At 31.7% G+C, this 20,112-nt stretch overlaps 1 protein-coding gene across 2 annotated transcripts in view; it reads right to left on the reverse strand.

Moving 5' to 3' along the window:
• Nucleotides 1-11,307: 11,307 nt before the first annotated feature.
• The window catches only part of LOC147079248 (phospholipase B1, membrane-associated), a 48,059-nt gene continuing 39,254 nt past the window's right edge, over nucleotides 11,308-20,112 (reverse strand). For both annotated transcript variants that reach the window (XM_085949223.1, XM_085949218.1), the window contains exons 5-9: nucleotides 18,190-18,416; nucleotides 17,187-17,349; nucleotides 16,908-17,059; nucleotides 15,695-15,851; nucleotides 11,308-14,345 (exon numbers count right to left, since the gene is read on the reverse strand). In XM_085949223.1, coding sequence (XP_085805349.1) covers nucleotides 14,146-14,345; nucleotides 15,695-15,851; nucleotides 16,908-17,059; nucleotides 17,187-17,349; nucleotides 18,190-18,416 — 899 coding nt within the window. In that variant the 3' untranslated portion in view covers nucleotides 11,308-14,145. The remainder of the gene's footprint in view (nucleotides 14,346-15,694; nucleotides 15,852-16,907; nucleotides 17,060-17,186; nucleotides 17,350-18,189; nucleotides 18,417-20,112) is intronic.

Genomic DNA, 20,112 nt, shown 5'->3' on the forward strand with positions numbered 1-20,112 from the left:
GCTGGCGACGACGGTCGGCGTCGATCGTTGGATCGGGTTGGGTCTGTGCGTCTGCCAATGTAATTAAGCCTTTATATTTCGTTTTCCCAAAAGTGTTGGTTTTGGATATACGATACACTCGCTCCCAGTTACAGATATTATATTTACTATACTCTACTCATATTACATTCTTCTTTTTCTTTTCATTTTGATTTACTATTGATTAATTACTTTTCATTACCAACATTTATTAGCCCCAAAAATAAGCTTTTATTTAATATATTTAATTACCATGTTGTCCAATGTACAGCAAAGAAGATGTTATCACGGTGTGCTTATTATCAATAATAACGGCTTGAATATCATAGTCTAAGTAACCCGGCAGCTCAACTTAACATCAACCCTAAGTGGTTGAAAGAATGGGTAACAACTAATCTTCATCATTGTGCAAAATATATATGCTATGTCTTTAAACGACACCTGCAAAATGTGATTTAATTACATACTTATTTCACCATGTCATGCTACAGTATCGGAGGAAAATGCAACCACAGGTTTGCGCTATTTCCTTTGGTTGATCACCACCTCAGGCAGGTAATACCTGGTATAACGAGGCCTTTAATGTCCTAGTCACGCAAATAGTATCTTCGTGATCATATCAGTCTCTAAGTAGGTACCTACAGACGTGTTAGCTCACGATCTCGACTATATGTAACGTGGTCGTACCACTGTAGCCCTAAAAAGTGATTCATAGTTTTTTTAAATTTAGGTTTTATCTTAAAGATAAAAAAGTGGTGAACTTCAAAACATTATTTGCTTTATTAAATATCTACGTAACTTGTAATTGAATTTATAAAAAAATATCCGAATACTTAATAAAGCTACTACCTTGATACGAGTACTATATCAGCTTAATTTAATATATCATGTGTATGCAAATGTAAAGTAGACTATTGCTATTTTGAGACTAGCTGAGATCATTACCTGTATCCTTCATGACAGATTAAAGTTTCAAACATCATTTGATGAGAAATCCAAACGGTAAAAAAATCAAAATTAGTTTTCATTCTGTTTCCATGTCTCATTAATGTTCTCAGATATTTGTATTATTATAATGTTATTATACAGTACTGTTATTAAACGTAGATCCGGGAAAAATTGACACGAGTTTGATCATTACTTCGTCGACGATCGTGAAAACTTCTTTTGAAACTGAAGTCTTTACGAATATGTAATCTCAACGAAAAATAAAAAAAAATATCAACAATTATGTCATAGCATGCAGACCCCTTCACTCTTCCCGGTCCTCTGCTCTCCTCCAGCTGATTACTCCCATTTTTGTAGGCCATCAAGTCACCGAAGGCATAGTCTTCCCGCACTTTATTTTATTTCTGGACCATTATATCTACGGCATTTTGTCAAAGCTTATTCATCCACACTAAATAAAGGTTTTACAACTCGCCTGATGTCTTCCTCACAAACTGGACTTCTGGAAAACACTTAACTCTGAACCATAGTACGTTCAATACGGGTTTCAATAATGTTTTATGTAGTCGGAATTTCGTGCGTTTTGCTAATCTGGTGGAATTAAGGTGTATGTATATAATTACCATTATGGCAACTGTTAACGTTTACGATCATCCATCAAATTTTATAGCTAACATTGACCATATTGACTTTGTGGACAAACTCATCACCTATTTCGATGCGATAACCATTTAGTGAGATTATGCCCCGTAAGGGGAGGTGGTTTGGTGATTGATATCAATTTAGTTTTTTGCAATATAAACTTTTCACTGATTTTTTTATCATTATTGTTGTCACCCAATTTTAATCCATTGCTGGATGAAGGCCTTCGTAAACTATTCTCGATTCATTGTTTCTGTCATTTAATTCCGCCATTCTTGAATATTTTGTTTATTTAACCTACTCTGGGGTGGCTTTTTGGTTGTCCTCCCACCTTTGGTTGCCATCCTTCCGGTACCATCGGATTATCGCATTTGTTAATTTAAAGATTTTTACATACTTCTTTACGCCGCATACTCTCGATAGCTTTCATATTCATTCAAACATTTTTTTCTGTCTTTACTCATAATTCCCAACATGCAACTTCCATGCCACGTCGTGCAGTTCTTACTTCCTGAATTTCTCTGTTAAGTACTAAAATATACGAGTGTGTGTGAAAACAGAAGTACTGGAACAACACTTTGCGATTGAGGCACAATGGTTACCTCTAACGTAAGATGTCCGAATCCACTCGAAGCTAACTTTGTTCGGTGTAAAATCACTATACTTTCCATTATCTATCGACACACATGTCCGAGATAGATTTAGTTACAGACCTGCTTGAGATGGACACCATTGATTTAAATTATTGTCTTTGGGGACTTCTTTGTAGTTATATCGTTAAAATAATAAAATAGTACGTATAAACTCTTCAATAAATCTATCTTCAAACTCTGACGGATATTGACAAGTTATATAACTTTTTGAAAAAAAATTATATTTAGTCATGTATGTAGAAAATTAAATCTTTCGCAAATCACGTCTTGTGATTATAGATTTTAAAAAATGTCTGCAGAATTAGTCTGAATACTTGGATCTGAATTACTTAAAAGATCGTCTGCAAAGCGAGTTGCTATTTTTGTTAACATTGCGCACAATCCTTCTAGTCGGATGATGAAATTTTTCTTTTCATGGTCTCAAATATCTATCTTAAATTTGAAATTATTCTAACATTGACTGTCATTTACAATGTCAAAATGGAACAGAATTTAATGCTACGTTTTTGTGAAGAATTATTTTACCAACAATATTAAATCTATCCAAATTACACACATTAACGCTTTCTCAAAACTGATCAACCGTTATCATTATGTATATTGCCTCATAAATAGCTAGTCTAAAGGTCAGCGTCTGCTTTCAGTTATATCAAACAATGCTTGTCAATTTTCAAGACGAAATAATAGCTTAGAATGCCTACGAAGGTCTTACAGTGACCCTGGTAAAAAGTCAATAACACTTGTATAAATAAACATTAGGTATGTAGGTACTTCAATTTTTAAATTGTTATTTTTAATTTTGGTAAGTAAAATAATATAAACAACTAATAATGTTAGAGTATTTCATTATATTACCTTTCAATCTTTGTAATGATGGCAAAGTCAAAAAGAGTTCAAAGTGTGTGAGGTTACATTTTTTCAGGCAGCTGTATAAACAGAAATTATTTTCAAGTTTCTTGACCTGAAATTAAACAAAATTGTACAGTGCAGTGAACTACAGTGCGTTTACAATAATACAAAGGTCTATCAGTAATTCCCAAAGTGGAGATAATTGCACTTCTAGGAGGCCCTGAAAAGCAAGGAAATGTTAGACAACAAGATGCCGGTAGAGAGCTACTCAATAGTAGCAAATAGGTAATATAAATCAATACCTACGTCAGCTTTTTTACCTATCTGAAGCCTGTCATATTTTGAAATAGTAATGAATAAATTTAAAAACATCACATTTTTTCATGTTTTTACCAGTAGAGTAATGTTATACCTTTTGTTGTCAAATCTTTTAGTTTAATATGTACAAACATTGCAGTGAAATGGTGTCCACTAGAATTAGTTTTTTTTCTATAATTTTTATGGTGATACATAACACTTGTAAAATAAAAACAAAGGTAGTTTTTTTTTTATTGAAATGCTAGTTTTTCAATGTATCATTTATCATGAATGTATAGTGAAGCTGCGATAAACTGTAGGTACCTACTCTGTAAAAGGAAACGTTAGTATGAAAAACATTGAGAAACTCTCATCTTAAATGAATGTGAATGAAGTTAATCATTCTGTCAATTTTTGAAAAATATCAAAGAGTTCTTCATAATGATTTGTTCATGATCTCTCAGTGTAACCCCTAGGCCTAGAGTCTAGACAAAAGCAAACACTGCATTCATTTTTGGCCTAAATTACCAAAATACATTGCCTTTCAAGCTGTTTCTGCTTAATCCAAACGTCTACTAAAAAAAATAATCCTTTTAATTGATTTGACGATTTTCATAAAAAAAATAATTTTTAAGGTCAAATATCTCTTCTTCTTCTTCTTCTTCTTGTGCCATCCCCTAGCGAAGGTCGGCCACCATCAAGGCGATCTTAGCTTTGTCGTCTGCTACCCGGAACAGTTCAATAGAGCTGCACTCGTACCAATCACGGAGGTTCTTAAGCCACGAAATGCGGCGCCGTCCTCTGCTACGCTTCCCATTGATCTTTGAATGACAAGTTGGGAAATGGTGTATTTTTGTCGTCTCATAATATGGCCGAGGTACTGTAGTTTCCTGGTTTTGATACTACGTAGAACTTCTCGGTCCTTCCTCATTCGATTGAGAACTTCAACATTTGTCACCCGGTCAGTCCAAGGAATTTTGAGGATGCGTCTATACAGCCACATCTCGAAAGCTTCAAGTCTCCGTAACATCTCTTGGTTTAGTGTCCATACTTCCATCCCAAGAAAAGAATTGAGAGAACATAACAACGTACCATACGCAGTCTCAGACCTAGGTTAAGGTCTCGATTGCTGAGGAGGCGTCTCATTTTGAGAAAGGCACTCCTTGCGATCTCAATTCTAGTTTTTATTTTCTGAGACTGGTCCCATTTCACATTGACCCATGTACCTAAACATTTATAATAGGTCACACGTTTGATTGGTTCGCTGTTAATGACAAAATTTGTGTTGGTGTCTGGTGTCGCTATTTTTGATACTAGTAATAGTTTTGTTTTCTTGAGGTTCATTTTTAAACCATAAGAATTACTGACCTCATTAACCCTTTCTACCAGTTGATGTAATAATCTAATATCTCACACTAATTATAATTTTCATATGTATTTTTAAAATCAAAACATTTAAATTTCTATTACATACCTATATATCAAGATTGGCTAACCGTTTTACGTGCGCGTGCAAAATTTTCATATTATTAGGTATTGTTCGACTATCTGACGCGCCGAGCAGTTTTTCGTAGGGAAAAATGCAAAAAAAAGTTTTTAAGAATTCTATTAAAATAGTTTCCCATCAATAAATTCTTTTTGATCGTCATTGATTTTATAAAGGAGTGATTTATGGTTTGTCTCATAATACCTATTTACTGATGAGGTTCTGCATACAACTCTCCCAGAATAGAAAATACATACTACTTCATTACCTTCGTTAAGAATGCCATACTCCTCGCTAAGTCTCAGCTGCTGCATATTATATAAGTACTTATTTAAGTATATATTTATTTGAAAAACTATTTTGTAAGTAGGTAAAAGTTGAAAGTCAATAGCAGCGTTGCCAGCCTAAAAAAATATAGGTGTATGGAAAAATAAAAAAAAATGAAGAGTCCGAAAATAATAATATGCAATCAAAAAATTGAATTTGTAAATCATTCACATTCCAGCTAAACTTTCGTACGTCCCGCCTCTGGCACGGATGTCAGAGGTTCGCGAACACTGCTACAGATTATCTTTTAATATTTATTATTATTCAGGGACATCACCTGAGGGCCAGTGTGTCTTAAGCCCAAAACGAATACTTTCAGTCAAATTCAATTTAATATTTTTAGCTAGTTAATGAGTTTTATGGTTTTAGGAGATTCAAGTTTTTGTTGTTAACAGACTCAAAAGATAAATAGGCTCCAAAATATATGATAATATCAATGACATTATTAATGGACAATGCACTCAAAACAGTAGCTAGCAAGTAAATTCGTGCATAGCAACATTCGCACATGTATAGGTAGACGTCACGCAATTTCCATTATGCGATATCACGCATCGGGAGTTTATAGCAATATGACCTTTATTGTAATGGCGTGAGAACAGTATTTATAGTGTCAATGTTCATTTGAGCGAACCCGGTCGAACCGAACCATTCGGCAGACTCGACAAAAAGCATCGGGAATTTATAGCAATATCACCTTTATTGTAATGGCGTTAGAACAGATTATGCCATTCGGCAGACCCGACAAAAAAGTGAGTGTCATTTTTTTTCCAGATGCTTCGTCCATATTAATGTCATTGGATAATATACGTTTAAAGTCTAGTAGGTATCTCTAATCTGCTTATTTTTTGAAAAATCGGTCTTAAAACACACTGTCTCTGATGTTCAAAATTGTAAAATAAATTGTGAAATGATTTCTTACCTAGCAAAAAAGATGCAGGCTTAGTTCATAACTGGGCCAATCAAATAATTATACAAATCACTTACAGTCTATTACTTACTATATTATAATGAAATAACGTTGCCAAATATTGCATAAAAAGTGCATTTCGGATCAAACATCATTGAGGCCCATGCTTGACCTACATTTTTTTTTAAATTTGATATTGAAGCTTCGGCAATATTTGAAAGTAGCTTGCATGAAAATAGGACCATTTCCACAGTTATTAATTATTATTTTTCTCCCAATACTGCAATTATATTTTCGATATAAATTTAGCATAATCGGTGGATATAAATTATAAAATGCATATTATATCCTAAGATTATGACATCGTGTGCTAAATGGGAGGGGGCGTCAAATAATCTAATAAAATGGTAATTTGTCATGTATGGGTTAGAGGAAAATGTATCGTCAAAATCAAGAAAATATATTCATTCATAATATGTTTCGAAATTTCTAATCATTTTATCTAATTTCTTTTTAATGAATAGAAGAGTTTAAAATGAGAAGCAATTTGGGCATGAGAATATGACTAAATTTGAGAGACAGAGGGGTTAAAAATACTAAAAATCATGTGACATAAACGTAAATACAAATAAACATTCTGACAGAGAAAATCGCAAGTCCAAAAATAATACTGCTAGACCAGTAGTGGCGAACCTATGGCAAGCCCAGAAATTCTGCTGGCACGCGAACGAATTGTAGAACTTTAAACGACACCAACGATATGACTACACAGGGATCGATCCAGAAAACAAGACACTGCCACTGATCCCAAGTGAACATCATCCGGGAGGCATATTGTTCTGGAAATTTAGAAACCACCGACTCGATTTTTTCACATCAGATAGGTTAAAACGTAACGCAGTACCTATCCAAATCAATAAAATAAAACCAATCTGCTGACGAAGAAAATTATACTTCAAAGAAAAACCCGCATATACGGTAAAAGCTACACACACGGTAAGTATTTTAAAAAGGTGATATTTTGGTCGCAAAACCTGATGGCATTGAAGATTTTTTTGGATAGAGGGCTTAATAGTGGTTAAAAATCCCTAAGTTTTGGGTAGAATTTGTTCTTAGAAAGAAAAAATTAAAAAAACTCACGATAATTGTGAACTGATTTTTTTTTTGGGAAATGCTGTCGGTCAAAATTTTAAATGCTGCTCCTTTTTAAAAATGTATTTAGATCAACCAACAGTATCAATCACAGTGGATAAATATGAATATAATATAGAAAAAAATAATATGACGTGATGGTCCCAATAACAGGCGGATACAAAAAGCATAATAAATCAAATTAAATTAGATCAAATATTATGTACAGCTGTCATAAATATAATTAGAGAGTTATTGAAAATCGTTAAAGAAAAATAGAGAGAGAGAAAAAACAGAAACACATATAAAAGTATATACCTACATAGATATGACAGACAATGCAAGAAAATGAAATACAATTTTAAAAAAATAACCAATCGTCCAGATAACAATTAGTCGTGGATTTTGGCGCAAGTTAATTTGAAAGAGGTAGGAGAACAAAACAGATTCACTAGATCACTGCGAAGATTCAGGATTCTGCAGAGTCGAGCCACTGGATAATTGTATTATAACAGTGAGAAAATGTGAGTCATTTATATCAAATTTTATTTTTGGTACGGTCCCAATATTAAAGCACGATTTGATATGAAAAAAAAGGATTTCAAGTTATACACATTTATATTTTTTATAAAAATCAATGTTTTTTAAAAGAAATATAAAAAATATTAAAACGATGAATTAGTCAAAAATCTACACGACAAAAAATAGAAAACTTAATAAACTAAATTTTAATAATAAATATGATCATACAATATAATGTAATAAGAAGATGTGGTCCTGTTACAAATTCACATTTTATAACATTTTTTTACAATTATTTTAAGTTTATCTTTGACTTTTTAATGTTTTCATATTCATATTTATTAATTAATACAGTTGAAATTGTAAATTATCTAAAAAATGTCTCAAATTGCAAGCTTCGTATTTTTCCGCTAAGTGCCTCTGCTGGCATGCCTCTCCCCCTTAAGTCAACCTATATTATCAGTTAATATTTTTTAATTGTAAATAAACAACACGAGGCGAAACATTAGTATATTACAAATTACCCATAGTTCATTAACAATAATTGAAATGAAACAGATTTTCTCGATGTCTTCATAATTAATTATTGTATACAGCCAACTGTTACGTACATCCAAGCCATTCAAATTTATGACGTACATATTCAAAACATCTCTTATTGATTAGCGACATCTACAATAATTTACTTTAATCACAAGCAATATCAGACATCATAAGCAATGATACCTACCAATAGATTAACTGTAAAAAGCCAAGAAACAAATCGTTTTCTAGTTGCATTAGTTTTCCACAGATGGAAAAAAAAATGGAGTAAGATAGCAGTGGAGATAGAATTGATATTATTATAATAATTCTAGCTGGGTCGCTTTTAGAACTATAACAATATTTCATCCTAAAATGGGAAACTGATGAAATGGAATAAAGACTGGCAAACGACAGAGATTCTTGGAGGCTCCGTGTGGTGTCCATATACTCAAATTCAGGTGTGGAGATGGTCAAAGAAGATAGATATTGAAAAATGTACACCATAATCATGATTCCTCAATGTACATAGCCGCAACCAGGGAACACCAAATTAATGGGATTTGACTTACCAAACCAGGTGTGGTTTTAAAACAGAGTTGTCTTTATTACTTTAGACCATAAAACTTTAATGCATATTATGATAAATGCGAAACTATTGTAGACATAGCTAATGGGTACTTTCATCGCTCTTCAGAATTTGTATAAAAATAAAATAAATGTTTTACAATGTTTTTTTAATTTTAATTTTATAATATGAATGTATGTGTAGGCTCATTCTCTATAGAAAAAGGTTTCTTCAACCTTTTTGGTTATATATACCAATTTATTGTTAAACAAACAATTATGTCCATACGATACCTGATATTGAAAATTTCTTGAAATGATAAATTTTCATTAAATTGTATTGAATTACGTTCTCCGTAATTTCGTAACCATATTATTATGTCGATGTACAATTTGATTAAATCATAACAATGTCCCTAAAAGCAAGCTTAAAGCAGAGAACATATTATTATTAATTAATTTATCTCAGTGCCGTAGGTAACTATAGAGGTGAAAAAATCTTACAACTCCAAATATTTCGCCATATTTTAGGATTGATGAATGTGCGTCAAGATACCTATTAATATGACACCCATCACAATATTAAATTCAAACTTATAAGTTTGATGAATTGTATGTCGTGAATCTCGCAGATCACGTAGTAATTAGTTATAATTCACATGGATCATAGATAAATAACAAATTGTAAGAGCATTCACCCGCACAGTGAAAGATGTGAGTTGGAATACCACCTTATCCAACATTTCTCAAAGATTTTTTTCTAATAGGTATTATTTAATAATAGATCGGCTTTTATAAAAAAAATCAAAAATATTGTATCGTTAAATATATTAATTATACTATAATCCAGCGATTTCCAAACTGGGGGCGCGCCTCCCTGGGGTGGCGCGGACTGTTGCAAAGGGAGGCGCGAAAAGTTCAACACAATAATGTAGCCACAGGTTTGCAGTTTGCAAGTGCATAGTTTATAAAATGTAATTGTTATAAACTACATAAAAAAACAGTTCTATAAAAGTTAGGTTGTTTGCAAACCTATATGAAGATATGGAGACTAATTCTATTATACCTCATTTCTATACTATTGTGCATGGCCCCCACAAGAGGGGGACTGACAGGTCTCCAGCCTGGGGGCCCGGTGTTGCGGATCGACCAGTTAAGTGAGATAAACACACATCACAAATTCGTTCTATTAGTAAAAAAAAGTCATAAAACAGAATATTAACATTTTACAATATATGTGTCTATGTGATACAATTTGATGTGATTGTGTGGTGTGTGTGATTGATGATAATTCACATGTGGAATTTTATTTTATAATTATTTGTAGTGTATTTCCTGACTAATAAAAATGGCTATATGGAAACAAAAACCTAGTTCAATTTTGTTTGAATCGAACTGAAGAATAATAAGTATAATACTTTGTTAAGAAAAGCAATGCAAGTAGGTACTGCTACCATTCGTAACATCATATTTATGCGAAACAGGATTATACATATTAGATGCAATGAAATCCATATATAGAGCCCGTTTAGTAGAAATAATCACTTTGTGTAAAAATGTATTAAATGAAATAAAGGGGGGGAGGCGCCAAGATTAGATTGTTTTAAAAGGGAGGCGTAGTAACGTAAAGTTTGAAAACCACTGCTATAATCAATGGTTTTTTTTCTGAAATAAATGCTAACAGAGCGCAAATTTATATTTCCAAATATTTTTATTAAACAGAATACACCAATATTAGACATTAAAAGAAGCTGAGAGTTAGATTTATAATTTTAGCTTACTTGACCTTCAGTTATATTATCTATTTTTTTACAATAGAGCTATTCTCCGTATGAGGCTTTTGTTATCAATCACCAATCCAAGAAATAAGTACTTCCTGCAGTAGTCATCCAATGAAAACTCTGTTGTTGCAAAATACGAATAGAAAGCGTACCTGTTGAATGGAGTCTCTTTGCCAACCTTGATATAATAATTACTTATAGTATTTGCACTATAATTTTTGCCCGCGTACCGTGTACAAAAAATACTAAGTATAATATTTAATATAAGAATTTTTCTCGAAAGATTTAATTGTCACGTGAAAATGCGCCAAAAGTACTATAATTTAAATATAGAAGATAATTTTGCGAGCCGAGAGCAAGCGTAATTATTCGTAAGAGGTAAAAGTGCCTTCGACTTTGATTTGAAACTGATTTCCTTATATTCTCTTTTTTTGAGAAACAAAATACCTATACATTGTTAACTGAAAACGAATTAATTATATTTTTGGACCCCGTACATAATTCAGTAACAAAGAGATGGCAACACTGGCAAATATGAAAAAATACCTTTGTGCAGATTGCATCTTCCAGCCTAAACGCTGCTTACGTATATAAAATAAATACAAAATTATTAGATAAAACATATTGTTTTTTATTTATATATATTACATTAGTTAACAAACAATAACAAAATACTGCTATCACCCATTCCCTTTATCAGGCATGTCCAACGCGTCGATTAATGTATTCAGTTGTAATATAATATAATTTCAGTGAGATTTTGAAGAATATATATTATGCATTAACTATTCGTAGGTATTTGTGATGATAACATATAATTATTGTTGTTGTTTAATTTAAATCGCGACATTTTCCACAGCCATCCATTTTACATTACAGCTTTCCATTGTAAAATATCAATGGGAAAGTATAGTAGATTACTGCCAATTTTGATAGTGGATATAAATCACAGCCTATTTTGAGTTGGATATGCCTGCACTAATAGCATCATAAAAATATCATTTATTTTTATAATAATTTTCAAATAATATATTATATTATATGCATTTAAAAATACTGATATAACTGCGGCTTCTATAATATATACCTAAGTAATTTTGAGATAGGTATTGACAAATAAAATTTATATTGATCTCACAATACATATTATTATATTTATAACAAAAAAATAATCGATTTACTGTTGTAATCAAATTACATACATATAAGAATATCGAAGGGGTGCCAGAGGAAAATGTTACACTTCTATATTTTTTAAAATTTCATTTAAATACGTCATACAATCACCTTAATAAACAATAAAAAATAGTAACCTACCATGTATAAGTATATACTATAAATTATATCGTCTAAAACATGTGTTATTAATTATATTTTAGCCACGTACGTGCTTAATTAATTATTTCTAATGGCACTTAAAATATTTTATATATATAACTATTTACAATTATTTAAAGCATTGTTTCCCACCTTATAATTATTTAAAAATGGTTTGTATTAGTAGAATACTTTTAGAGTCATTTGGTGATAAGTACTGACCATATTTTTTTTAGGTGAATGCTACGAATCACATTAACGATATTATATACACGAACCGACTCGCCGATTGATTCCGTTTGCTTATCGGCGTGAACAATTATTAATAGTCAACCACGATATTTATCCCCCGTGATTTTCTTTCGGTATCACTTTAAATTAATGGACATTGTGTTTGGGACTTGTTTGAATATTTTCTGTTATCTTCATCACAATAGTTGGCTCCAATCTTCGATTCGGGTCAGGAAATAATAAAATAAAAATATCACGACTTTTCATACTGATTCACCGTGATATTTTCTCGATAAGACTAGATGGCATTGCAGGTGTCGGATCGTGTAATCGGGGATCAACAGTTAGTCAAATTCAAACTATATAGAAAATGTTATTATAATTTTAGTTTAAGGTGGACAGTTTTTTTATACAAGAGTTTTAGGGGTATACCTACATATAAATTTTCGATTTATGATGTATTTTTTTTTACTCTACTTAAATCAAGGAAAGAATTACACTGATTTTCAGTCATAATGTCATCCCTGTCGATGTATAATTTCGATATAATATTTAAAGTAAATGTCACCTGTATTATGAAAAATTGATATTGACAAAACACCGCACACAATACAAGAAATTTATTGTTAAAGGCTACATGGACAAAAAACAAAGTTAAAATAAAAACCATTCATTATTGTAATCCATGTATCAATTTTCGTGAATATAATATATTTTTTAAATTTATAATAACAAAAGTATGGGCGTCTTTGAAAGTCGCCGATCACTTACAAAGGGACGTGTTTATAGGTTGAGATCGAGAATTCTCGAGGAATAATAAGAAAATGTGAATCTCGAATATCGAGAAATCATCAAAGAGATTCTCGAGAATTCGAGAAATTATTACTACTAAGCTGACAACTGCAGCTGATTGTTTTTAAAATTTAACCCGTAAAAATATTTTGACATAAGAAAATCATAAAAAGTCCTTGAATTAATTTCATCCTGAATGGAAGCCTGTCATAATGTTGATCTCTCGAGAATTCAACAAGCAAATATTACTGAATTTGATAATTCTCGAATCTCGAGAAATCACAAGCTCTAGACGGGCTATGCCAAAGTTGAAAGCACGCACATATTATGTTAGACGTGTTCTGTGTTATTATTAACGGTGATAGGAAATTACTTCGGCACAGATTCTGTATGTATATGGTCACCATTATATTATAGTGATAATATATTAATTTATCATTCTATTAATTTTATTGATTATCAAATCAATTAACATTCTCATAAATGTCGTAGTTTATTATAAATATTTCATAGAGTAACCATTTTCAAAAAGACCAAGAAAAAAAATGTCCACGTATTAGATAGGTACCAATTTCATTTTTGCTTGTGTTCTAGTCTTACTCATTGCAACATTTATAATATTGTGCTCGATGTTGTTTTATAACAAGATTTATTTTGATGGCACAAATTTTAATGGGCATTTTAATAAATATACTATTTTTTACACGTTAACGTCGAAATCAGATTAACATTTTTCAACATTAAGAGCATGCTGCTTTGCATCAGTTACAAAGGATTGTTAAACGAAAAACAATTATTTTATTATTTTACAGAAAAAAGCAATAGTCACAAAAAAGTTGGCGATACCCTGATCAAAAAACAATCAGTTTCATTTCATTCTTAATCTATTATTATGTGTTATACCAGCTAATATGAAGCCATAATACATGTTATAATTAAAATATACTTTTGTCCATCTATTTTAGGTAGAAAATATTTATCAATCTCTGGGGTCAGTAGGACAAATAAACCCTTTCCTTGTTATCCCACCTAAGCAATTACATTTCTATAGAAGTTAAATTAAGCAGTCTCAGTCAAAAATATTAGTATTTATTACATTCAAAATATGCATAATATGTCTATAAAGCTTTCTAAACAATACCCCCACTAAAACTATACTCGTATACTTCTTTTGAGCAGATTCGATTCAATTAACCCATCAGCATATGAAGGATGTGGCATTCCGCTATTTTTCCACGTAGAAATATACGGATGCTCCAATGTTGGGCAGGCGAATTTTTTGAACAGCGAATACCAGTTGTGTGATTTGTTTCCTACTGGCTCCAGCATATTATTCCAAAGAGCATTAGCAGCTAGAAAAAAAATAACCGATATATCATTGTTATATTTATATATTAGTGCTGAGGACAATAAATTAACATCTATGTTCTGAAGGGAATTAACATGAAACATCTGCCGTATTGAATATTTCTCCGGCGAGTTCTCCAGATCTTTGGCCACATAGCTAGAATATAAAATATTGATGTAAATGCTCATGGGCTGCACAAATATTCTGGGTCGACGTGGAAGAGAGGAGTCGCTTTGTCCGGTCGCACATAGAAACTCGTCTCGACTCCATCACGTCGAATTTGTCGGTGTGATTTTGTTGTCATTCACATGTAACTTAGTGCACTGCCACACATACTTTGGGTGCAACATTATTGGTAGAAAAAAAACATCAGCCTATCGCGTGTCACAAATTTTACTCGACATGGTCTGCAGTTAGAATAGCAAAATGTTACATCAGCGAGTGTTCAGATGTTGTTTTGCATTCGTTTTGGCTAGTTATGTGAAGTTAGTGTCTTGGCACGGCCCTGCCTGTGGCGCGGAAGTGAGTTGCAACATTGCCGTCGTTCATGTCTCAATCGAAATATATTTAAATATTATGATGTATCGACCGAATGATAGACGCTACGGACCTCTCAATATCTTTATCTATGAAAACGGCGAAATGCGGAAATTTCTGGGACACAATTCTAGAAGATTGAAAGGGAGCTATGATCCTCAACAGTGTAAGACACGAAAACGAAAAGGGTTTATATATTGTTCAAGTGTGTATATAGGTTTTAAGTAAGAATCCGCCGTAAGATAATATACACCTCTCGGTAATAAGACAATAACGATGATCCATGAATTAAAGGTAATAAAAAATATCTATAAGTATAAATATATATAAGTTACATTTATGAAAATAACAAGAAATGACAATTTTATTTATTTCTATCTGGTTTACGTAAATAAATATTATTCACCATGTAGTGCAAATAAAATTATTGCCACGTTTGAACGGTTGAATAGAAGGTCTCCTCCAAACTAGGCTAAACTAAAAAAATATATTCAAAATTTTATATTGTTTATTTCTACTACTACAACGTTTGATTTTTTATAGGGGTGGGCGACTTTCACTTCTGCGATGAATGTGATGTTCAAGAAATCAATTTACACATAGCAGTACAATGACATATAGTTGAGAGACATCGAGTAGATTTGCGAATTTTAGAATGTCGAGGAACTGAAATTTTCATCAGCAGAATTGTAGAGTTTTTCGATAGAATTAAACGCAAAGCATGTACAACGAATCGTTACGTGAAATACACGAGAGTGGGCCGCAGTCAAATCTTTTGTGTGTATAATAATGAAGAAATAAGAATCGTTATTATACCTCTGGCATATCCCTTCTGGCTGAAGTGGAAACAATCAGTCGACAAGTATGAGTAATCAGTAATTCCACCACTGGTAGGAAAGGTTATACCCTTGACAAATGGCTGTGATACCACTATGAAGTCATCTCCGTCGTTGAACTCTGGCAAGTTTGGCATCTAAAACAGCGATATATTTATTTATATGCATTACATTTAATAAATAAAAACATACGTAGGAATTCGACCCCTATGTATAGCTTTGGCTTTCCCCGGCTTTCCCCGGATTTACAAAAGAAAATAGACAATTTCATAGATACTGAGTATGACCGATTGGTAATTAGAGAGCCTCCTGTAAGGTGGTTGTACAGTTAGTCATAATCTTGATTGGACTATATAGCGCCAGTCATGTAGTTATAAAAATATGTATTCATGTAAAAAACATAACGAATTAATACAATTATTTTTATAGCAGCTATTAATAAAATTGTTAATAGAAGACCATGCAGCATTTCATCATGACTTATGAGAAGATACGACGCTGAACATGGCTCAGCAACGTGCTAGGAATGCTTCAAGAGAAGGGAATCCAATCCCGAGCCAAAATTTTGATCCCGGGATTTCGGGATTACAATTTGACGACCCTGGATACCGAGATTGGCGTTTTTTCGATGGCTTATATATTTTTTTTATTTATATAAATAGCATTGATAAAATCAGTTGATAATGTTTAGTTTAATTTATACTATTTAAGACGTTTAATGTTAATATTGTGTACGTTCAATCTTGGAAATACGTGGGTTTAATGGAGTAAATAATATTTTAATATAAATTATAATGTGAAAATAAAATCACAAACAAATTCACATTTTTTTACAGTTGTAAAAGTTTATCTTTGAAAATCTTTTTAATGTTTTCAGATACATAATATTTATTAATTAATACAGTTGAAATTGTAAATTATCAAAAAAAACTCAAATTGCAAGCTTCGTATTTTTCCGCTAGGTTCTCTGTTGGCATATAGGATCTCCCTTGCTAACTAGGTTCTGGCATCCTGGACGACCACTAATTACTTTATTATATTGAATATATACTACATGCTTTTATGACCTGAGAAGATAATATAATCAGGCAGACGAGCCACAGGAATGTATTATTGACGTCGCCAGGTGGTTTCCAAATACTTCACCTGACAAACGGATATGGACAAAATAATAATAAATAAATTGTCATTACCTCCAGATCGATATCCTGCCACTGGTGAATAAGTTTGACATATTTCTTGTGTAGGTGCTTATGTGTTTCTCCAAAGAAGCATGGGCACTCGAATAAGTGACTCACTTCACAGAGCGGTTTTACCCCAGTGAAATTCTTCAAAATCTCTACATCTGTAAAACATTTAGATAGCATTAATGTATCGTGTTAGTTTTGCCTTCGTAGTCTCATCGTAGCGTAATACTATATTCTAATAATTGCAGAATGCCCAAAACATTCTGCGTTTTGTTAGATACGTACCAGGAGCAGGAACAATGCTGACGAATGTCCTTGGCAAGTTTTTCTTAAGGGTCATGAGAGCCTCATGAAGCTCTGCTCGGTGTCTTTCAGGAACTCCTTCAGTGTCGTTTTGAAAACAAGTGTCGATGCAAAAGTCGTTTGCTCCAATCATTAAAGTAACTAACTGGAATTAAAAAAAAACAATTACAATTAAATGTTTATATGCAACAGACGTTCTGTTTCTTCTCTTTTATGAACTTTGATGAAAATAAGTAGATCAGGGCTTCTTTTTTAACTTCACCTTTATACTTTGTGTATGTTCCATCTATATAGAAACTTTGGTTCATCTTTGGTCATAATCAAAGAACAGATTAATAATATAGAAATGCGAAACCCACTCACAATAGACCACGACTTTAAAGCCAGATTTAGTACTTCTATGACTTAATGATGATCAAGCCATAAAACGCATAAATACAAAACCCGCTGAATTTCCTCAAATATTACCAATATCAAATATAAATATGCACGCTTCGTTTGCCTTACAAACTGTAATGCATATTTATTATCATACGTACGTTAATATTTTACATAACATATCATTTAATTCGTGTATAAGGTTATCTCATATTTCTCTAGACTCAAAAATTATATCATCATACACCCACACCCAGAAGATAACTTATTTTGTTTTTTTTCTATTCTCTTCTGGAAAAAGACTTTGAGTGGTTCACGGGAAATTTCAAAACTATGAACACACAATTAGTATTTTGCAATCTCATATTGAAAAATATTTTTTTTCTATATCATTTTTGAATAATTTATAAATATTTTTAAAAAAAACTTGGAAACATACATATCCGTGTCTTCAATTATTATCCATTTCGTTAAAGGTCATTATGTTTACATATCTAAGTATAGGTAATAATACTAGTTTAAATAATCATTGTTAAACATAACCAGTGTCTTTCTAGTACAAAGTAATATAATTTATTCGAAATATTGTAATATTATAACATTTTACCTTCCAGTCATTTTCAAGGTCTACCCTTGGGTCTTGCTTAATTCTTTTTACCAGCTGTTTTGCCATGAATGGCAAATCGCGAGACATGGCACCGATTTCGGCAACGTTAAATTGAGCATTATGATGGTGTCCCAGAGCATCTCCCAACGAGTACCCAAATAGTTTTGGATTAAATTCTTTGAGGATATTGGGTATTGTTAGGAATTCTCTCCAAGTTCCTTGACCACCTGAAATGAGATACAAAATTGTAGATAAATATTTCTTATGACAATTCATTTCATGGAAACCACTAAGAGCCTAAGCGTTAATCCATTTTATTGAAAACGATAAATTAGAAAAGTAGGATTAAAAGAATACGTGGGTATTAGATTATAACTATTATCTTAAACAAAAGGTGGAGATAGGCTTTTGAGATCCGACAAAAATTGTGCACACTTTTTCAGTTATGCTTGTTTGTTTTCATGTGTTCTGTTAAATATTTATAAGTAAATATTTCATACATCCACTCGAGAGAGCCCAATAACTTGTGCTACGAGTTGTACTAGTGGTTTAATCTACCACTGAAATTAAGTTAATTTTCGTAAACACGCAAACAGCAAGGTACCTAATGAAAATAAGATATAGGATATTGGCTATTACCGTGACTACAATATACTATTTTTTTATAACTGCGTATGTAATTTATGTTTGTTGACAACCCGTAGGTATTATCACTTATCAGTTCAGAAATAATAATATTGTGTATAACACGATTCCTAATCGAGTAATCATAAAGACATTTATTAGATAGAATAAATATATAATATTATACTCATCGCATATACCTATTAGTGCAGGATCCTATAGACTTTTCGTATACACAATATTATGCGGAACGCATTATGATAATTGAAATAGGTTCTAGGGGTCACAAAGATAATATATAATGTCGATGTTGCCAGGCGATATTAGTGGTATTTTTTTTTTTATTGAGGTTTTAATTTTTTTTCTTATAACCCACCAAAAACTGTTCTGAGTTTTTCAATAAAACCAAGACCGAATCAGGGATTGATTGAAAATGCAATAATTGTACCATGCCATCGGCATGGTCGTAGAATTGTTCGTCCCATTTGAAAAAATAAAAATAGCGGGTAGTGCAATGTGTTCAAAATTATCGACTCGTATCGTTCCGCATATTATGTATACGAGAAGTCTATGGGACCCTGCACTATATAGTCCTATACCCACAATATGTGAAAAAAGATAATTTAAATTATTTTTCAATAATATATTTATAGTCAGTCATTATATTTACGAGTTGGATAAAGTAATACGAATAAAAATATCTACCATTCACAAAAAAACAAAAACAACAACAAAATTTATGGCACATTCTCATGCTCACACAATTCATTTTATCATACTATTTAGCGGCATCTATAATAATAATACTATATTCTCCTTAACATAATAAGCAAATACTCAAACCAACGGTTGAGAAAATATATTTTCATTTTTCACAGATGGAAAAAAAATATTATCATGAAATTTAATGTTTTCGGTTTTATAACATTATTATGTAGCAGGTACTTGTACTTATTCAATATAATTAATAATATCTATTATTTATTCTCATTAATTAAAAAAAAAAGCAGGCAATTATTTTTCTCAAGATGCCTGGTAAAACAAAATGTATAGTAAATGGGAAACTGATGAAAACATTATACCATAATAAATTATTTTACATAGAAAAATAGTTACCTATTTCTTTGGTTATTAAAATAACCTGTTAATGATTTCTCAGTTGACTATATTATAACATCATAATCTGAATTGATAGAATTACATGTTTTAAATATATGTTGCAAAATAATATATGTTGATTATAAACACGTCACTGGATAACCGGGACTAGTTATATACCTACCTATATACCTATATACC

Source organism: Rhyacophila brunnea, unplaced genomic scaffold (genome assembly GCF_057557595.1).
Source record: "Rhyacophila brunnea isolate RB1 unplaced genomic scaffold, BYU_Rbru_1.0 scaffold_10, whole genome shotgun sequence".
NCBI classification, from domain to species: Eukaryota; Metazoa; Arthropoda; class Insecta; order Trichoptera; family Rhyacophilidae; genus Rhyacophila; species Rhyacophila brunnea.